The following is a 6447-nucleotide window of genomic DNA, read 5'->3' as shown; positions in this document are numbered from 1 at the left end:
TCCTCTTTTCCATGTCGTGGAGGTTGAAAATCGTCCCTCAGTTCAAGGCAGGCACGAGTGAAACCATCTTTACTTCACCTTTCTCGTGTCAAAACCGCGCAGACGGATGCAATGGGAAGCAGCAGAAATCTCCCCAGGCCAAGGGGGGGAAAAAAATAAAATAGAGGTTTAAAAGAATGTCTTTAACGCCAGTTGAAGGGTGAAGGATTGGAAAATATAGCTGGCATTGCGAGGGGCTTGGAGGGGTGTCGTGGGTGTCAGGCAGGCTGGGGCAGCCTTTGGACTGGGAGGGTTTGGTGTCGTTATTAACTGAAATACGTCTCGGTAATATTTGCTGACTGCGAGAAATAAATTTCAAAATCTACCCCCTGTGTGTTTAGATGGTGGAAAATTGCAGCGTTGGCATCTTCGGGGTAAGTTTGCTCCGTTGTTACCAAATGCCAATAAAATAGAAAGCATCTCTCCCCCCTCCCCTGCCCCACCCCCTGCTCGCCCCAGTTTTCATCAGAAGTATCATGCAAAAAAAAAAAAAAAAAGGAAGTTATTGAGGAGGGGGGGAAGCAGGGAACAGCCATCAGTTACTGACCATAAAGGTTCTGTTCTGGGTGTGATAAGCGACACAATACTTTTAGTTCGCGATCGTCCCCAACCACATCTTGAACAAGTCCTCGGCGGGGGAGGAGGCAGGGAGGGGGCTGCGGGAGAGACACAAAAAGTCAACGTTATATATGAAAAACTATAATCATTTTAATTCAGTATTGACACCTCAACATCTCGCTGTAATGCGGACGGGTCCAATCGAAACCTCTGGTTTATAGCAGTAGAGGAACGAACTCGTAAAATCCTAACGGCTTTTATGTAGTGCGGTATAAACAACAACAACATCCCCGGCTTTATGGCGTTTTATAGTTTGTTAAACAGTTTACAGCCTTTTTTGGGGCTATTACAAATGCAATTCCCTTCATGTGATAGTTAAACCTTTATCAATAATAAGGAAATTGATCATTAAAATGTTAAATATGACTACCTCGTTTGTTTTAAAATATGTTTAGGGTAAGAAGCTGTATGATTTGATAACTTGTATTAAAATACCAATTACATTTATAGGACCTTTTAAAACTGGTAGCAATTAAATCGTGTTCTTTTACAGTTTTCCAAAGCGACCCTGACATTTAAAAAGGCTAAAACTGCCTCGTTAAAATTTTGAAATTAACGACTGCGAGCGCTTCTCTTTAATTTTCCAACACTCCCCAAAAATCAATCTTTTGGGTGGTCTAGGTATGTGATTTGTTGTGAGGCGAGCGATATCTCATTAATGTAGGTAGTTAAACATATTTAATCCGTATATTCACCCCACCTCCTTCTCCCTTCCCCTCTCTCGCTCGCTCGCTCGCTCCCTCTCCCTCTCTCGCTCCCCCTCGCTTGCTTTTCCTTCTTTATTCTCTCACACTCTTCCTTTCACAATCATGCGGTGCAGAGTCCGTGTGGAGTAAGGAGAAGCCAATAGGATGAGGTTTTGGTAATAGATGCAAATGATCATGAAAAGACACTGCAAAATATGAAACAACTCATTTGCGCTGAAGTAAATCACTGAAAACTGTTTATGAACTGGCATCTCTTCTTGGAAATGTAAAGCGAGAACTCTTTAAGTGGCGATTTTTTTTTTTTTTTTTAGGGGTGGGGGGGAGGAAAGAATTCAATATCATGCAGGCTTAGAGTTTTGATTATATCCTCCTTTTATATTCCTGGAAATCACAAACTGTCGTTGCTTAGCATCTTAGCGCTTTCTTTTTTTGCTAATAGATTCCCGTGGTCTGGTTTGGTTGGCTTTTTTTTTTTTTTTTTTTTTACCCCTTTTCTTCCTCCTCCAAACAAATATTCTTATTTAAATTAAAATGAGCTCTTATTTTGTCAACTCACTCTTCTCCAAATACAAAACCGGGGACTCCTTGCGTCCCAATTACTATGACTGCGGGTTCGCTCAGGATCTTGGGGGCAGACCCACGGTGGTGTACGGACCCAGCACGGGGGGCACCTTCCAGCATCCGACCCAAATCCAGGAGTTTTACCACGGAGCATCCTCACTCTCCAGCTCCCCTTACCAACAGAATCCCTGCGCCGTGGCGTGCCATGGGGACCCCAGCAACTTCTATGGCTACGACCCCTTGCAAAGGCAGAGCCTCTTCAGCGCCCAGGAGTCGGACTTGGTGCAGTACACGGACTGCAAGCTTGCTGCCAGCGGCCTTGGAGAGGAGGCGGAGAGCTCGGAGCAGAGCCCTTCTCCGACCCAGCTTTTCCCCTGGATGCGACCGCAAGGTGAGGCGAGATGGAAAGGACGGCGAGGAGGCATTTCCTGAGCCCATAAAGCAGCCCTCTTGCTTTCTTTCTGCCCCTCTTGCTTGCCTGCTTGCTTTCGCTCCCTTTTTCTTCCCCAGTGACTGTATTTTACTGCTTTATGGGGGTAAACTTTTGCACTTGTAAATTGCTTTATAGTTTAATTACCCTGAAGGAGACCTTTTCTTCTGGGGGCTGAGCGAGCCGGGCTTTCTGTGGAAGGAAGCGTCCTTAAACTTTATGGCACTTTTATAGCCTTAAAAAGCCCCTTCATTTTTGTTTCGCGTTTGAGTCGGGGTTTCGCTGGTGCTGCTTGCTCTCCCCGGGCTGCAGCGCTTTTTTTTTTTTTTTTTTTTTTTCCTCGGGATCCCGAAGAGCCGGAGTCTGGTTGTTGTTGTTGTTGTTGTTGTGGGGGCTCGGATAATAATAAGTGTGCAAGTGCAGGCTATAGCTGGGCTGCTCGGAGTGGGCTGGTGGGTGACACCCCCCCCGTTCCCCTACCACCATCACCCCTTTCCTTTATAACCATCTTCCCTTGTATAATATTCGACAGGAGCCTTTCCCTCTCCCTGTTTGCTTCCTGCCTTCGCTCCTGCCGGTCCTTTCTTCCTCCCCCTCCCGTGCCTCTGTGTGTGTGTGTGTGAGCGGGTGTGAGCGGCTGCGAGTGGGTGGGAGCGGCCGGGGGGGGGGTCTTCCTCCCCCTCCCGTGCCTCTGTGTGTGTGTGTGTGAGCGGGTGTGAGCGGCTGCGAGTGTGTGCGAGCGGCTGTGAGTGTGTGTGAGCGTGTGTGTGTGCCTATTCCCGAGCCTGGTTTATGTATCCTTCAACCTTCTCTTCTTCCCCTCTTCCACCCAACCTTTGCAATTCCCCAGCAGCCGCTGGACGGAGGAGGGGGAGGCAAACCTACAGCCGCTACCAGACGCTGGAACTGGAGAAGGAATTTCTATTTAATCCCTACCTGACCCGCAAACGGAGGATCGAGGTCTCGCATGCCCTGGGATTGACAGAAAGGCAGGTCAAAATCTGGTTCCAGAACAGGAGGATGAAATGGAAAAAGGAAAACAACAAAGACAAGTTTCCCAGCAGCAAATGCGAGCAGGAAGAACTGGAAAAACAGAAAATGGAAAGAGCCCAGGAGGTGGACGAGGAAGGGGAAGCACAGAAGGCGGACAAGAAATAAAAGGATTTTTAAGGACTGAAAGGCAAGCGCTGCTGGGGTGGCAGAGCCCCCGAGCCCCACGTTAATGGCAGTTAATGTAAGGGAGGGGTGGGAAAAAAACCAACAATGCATAGAAAAGAGAAAGGAAAAAAAAAAAAACCTTTTATTGCTGTAAAACAATATAGCTGTAAGCACCACTTTCCTGATTATCCTTTGATACAATGAACAGTATGCAAAAGTGATCGGGAGGTCTCTCCTGCCTTTTGCCAGTTATTAACTAGTGGTAGTGTAACGCAATAGCTTATGTAAAACATGACTGTGAAATTTTCTCTCTCTCTCTGTCTTTCGCTCTGTCTCTCTCTTCTTTCCTGGGGGGTGGGTTGGTTAACATAGCTTTCAATGCTATAGGAGTTACGTGAAATTACATTTGTGCACTTTTATTTTTATTATTTTTCACCTTTTTTGTTGTGGTTTATCTGTATGTACTGGAGGTAGCTATTGAAACAAACATCCCAACAACATGAAACTGCCTATTTATGCTATAGTTATCTCTCTCTTCTACTCTCTTTCTCTCTTTACTTTCCTTACTTCTGCTCTTTTCTTTGGTTCAGGATTTTATCTTTTTTTGTTTGTTTGTTTGTTTACAATTTTTAAGTGTATCTTCCAAAAAAAGGAAAAAAAAAGAAAAAAAGAAAAGAAAAAAAAGCGTTTTTCTCTCCTTTAGTTAGCATGCGCACAGTGAAGCAAGTTGTAAAGTGATCTTTAGGTTAACTGTGAAAAAGAATGTATACTGTATACGTGAATTACTTTATTGGGGGAACTAATGATATATTTTGTTGTTCTTTCATCACTTTGTTCTATTGTCTAAACCTGGAAGCGGCGGAAGAAAGTTACAATAAAGTTTACAAGCGAGAATTCCGTGACATCATTCTTTTACCCTGCTCCATTTCCTCCAGGACCACTTTGATAGAAAGGAAATAAAAGTCAATTGTGTGGGAGCTGCAGCCCTGGCCATCAAAGACTTCTTTGCCTGGAGAGATGCTGGCGGGCTGGGTGGCTGCTGGGACGGGCGGAGGCAGGGGCTGGGGCCGGGGAGTTGCTGCCCGGGAGCCTTGGGGAAGGGGAGGGGGACGGGGCAACTGCCATGGCTTCTGCTCTTCTTGTTGTTTCTAGCAGCTCCTGGGTGGTGACAGGTTGGGAGGCTGTGTGGAAATCCTTCCTGAAGGTAATGTGTGTTGGTTTGGCTTTTTTTTTCTTCCCCTTTCTCTTTCCTTCTTTCTCCCTCTCTCCTCGCCCACCCCACTGTCCCTGCAAGATGAAGCCCAGCTCTTGGTCCCCCTCTCCTTTCCTCACCCTTTTTTTTTTTTTTTTTTAATCGTCCGTCGAGCAGCTGAGCTGCTCTCTGCTCCCTCGCCTGTCGAGCTGCCCTGCCATGGCAATAGAGGAGTGCGGGGATGCTCACCCATCCCCTTGCAACATAACCTTGGGAGAGGAGAAACAGCACAAACCCCAGATCCACAGCCACCATTGTCTGGGCTGCGTTTTTCCTGCCTGTAAGACTTTCTTTCTTTCTTTCTAACCCCCTCCTCCTTAAAAAAAAAAAAAAAAAAAAAAAAAAAGCAGATCACATTTTGGAAGATGTCTCTGCTTCTCTAGCAGAAAGCAAACCAGCCAGCTGGTAAGGTTTTACTTCTGACTGTAATTGAGTCCTGCAGAACCGCTGACACGCTGAACAAGGGATCTGTACACTCTTTATTTTTCGCAACAAGGAAAGCAAATGCCAGCTCAATACGAAGCTCAAAGCCTGTGGCACTGGAATAAATTAGATATAGAGCTGAATGGCATTTGGGAGAAAAGAACCCTGAAACTATTAGGTATCAATGAGACATTTGTCTTCCTTTTTTTTTTTTTTTTTTTTTGGAGGGGGGTGGCCGGGGAGGGGGAGAGGGTCAAGGGTGGAGGGAATTATGTACAGTCTTGTGAAAAAGTACCTCGGAGCCGGGGAAAACGGTGCGAAGGAGGGAATTTTAGACGGGATCAATAAAGGGATAAATAGAGCTCCCTTCCTTTTCCTCCAGCAGAGAGAGACCGAGAGGGAGACGCTGGTTTATCAGCAACGTGCTTTTACCACCCCCCCCTTCCCCTTTTCTCTTTCTCCCTCGGTCTGAGCTGAAAACTGATTACAGGTTGCTTATCGACTCCAGTACAATTTCACCCTTTCCAGCATAGATCTTGGAGGGTTTTATATCGCATCAATTATTTATCATATTTTATAAATCCAGCAGCACCACAATTTTTTGCCCCCGAGGAGGGAGCGGGCGGCGATTGGCGCCGCCGGAGCCACGTGCCCGCGCGTCACATGGGCCGGGAGGAAAAAGGGCTCCTTTTTGGTGTAAATCTGGACTCTAATTCCGTAATATATCACGGTACCTCGTAAAACCGACACTAAAACGTCCCGACCTACAAATCACCCGGCCAAATTATGAGTTCATTGTATTATGCGAATGCTTTATTTTCTAAATATCAAGCCGCAAGTTCGGTTTTCCCATCCGGAGTCTTTCCCGAGCAAACTTCTTGCGCTTTCTCCTCCAACACCCAGCGAGCGGGGTATGGGGCCGGATCCACGCCTCCCTTCGCCGCCTCCATGCCCGGGCTCTACTCCAGTGGCAGCGCCGTGCACCCCCAGCCCCCCAGCATGTATTCCTCCGGTTACGGCCTGGAGCCCGGCTCCTTCAACATGCACTGTTCCCCTTTCGAGCAAAATCTCTCCATGATGTGTCCGGGAGATGCCTCCAAGCAGAATTGCAGCAAAACGGACCAGAGGGACTCAGATTTGCAAAGCGACAGTAACTTCCGTATCTACCCCTGGATGAGGAGCACAGGTAAGCCCCAGCCCCCCCAAGAAAGGAGCCCGGGGTGGGGGGGGAGTGGGGGGAGTGTAAATTATTTGATGGC

General features: G+C 47.0%; 2 protein-coding genes across 3 annotated transcripts; both read left to right on the top strand.

Annotated features, from left to right (window-relative positions):
• The first annotated feature begins 1854 nt into the window (after positions 1-1854).
• On the top strand, positions 1855-3603 carry HOXB8 (homeobox B8). 2 transcript variants are annotated; one of them, XM_010293294.1, is made up of 2 exons: positions 1855-2316; positions 3209-3564. In XM_010293294.1, the coding sequence occupies exons 1-2, from the start codon at positions 1896-1898 to the stop codon at positions 3511-3513; spliced, it is 726 nt and encodes a 241-aa protein (XP_010291596.1). In that variant the 5' UTR covers positions 1855-1895; the 3' UTR covers positions 3514-3564. The 2 variants fall into 2 exon arrangements, with proteins under 2 accessions (XP_010291596.1, XP_010291594.1); XM_010293292.1 differs by having other exon boundaries at positions 1896-2316; positions 3206-3603.
• Positions 3604-5931: 2328 nt separating this feature from the next.
• Positions 5932-6374, top strand: LOC104625624 (homeobox protein Hox-B7-A-like; the record flags this gene model as incomplete). Its single annotated transcript, XM_010293295.1, has 1 exon — positions 5932-6374. A coding segment is annotated over exon 1 (400 nt), but the record flags the coding sequence as incomplete, so codon positions are not given.
• Positions 6375-6447: the final 73 nt, after the last annotated feature.

This window comes from Phaethon lepturus, unplaced genomic scaffold (assembly GCF_000687285.1).
Source record: "Phaethon lepturus isolate BGI_N335 unplaced genomic scaffold, ASM68728v1 scaffold48438, whole genome shotgun sequence".
Taxonomy (NCBI): Eukaryota; Metazoa; Chordata; class Aves; order Phaethontiformes; family Phaethontidae; genus Phaethon; species Phaethon lepturus.
Note: the sequence above shows the minus strand (reverse complement) of the source record. Positions and strands in the feature narration are given on the sequence as shown.

Excerpts from the sequence above, each read along its gene's own strand:
- HOXB8 (XM_010293292.1), top strand. The coding sequence starts at position 1,896 with ATGAGCTCTTATTTTGTCAACTCACTCTTCTCCAAATACAAAACCGGG. Across the intron at positions 2,317-3,205 it reads CCCCTGGATGCGACCGCAAG|CAGCCGCTGGACGGAGGAGG; the intron begins GTGAGGCGAGAT and ends GCAATTCCCCAG.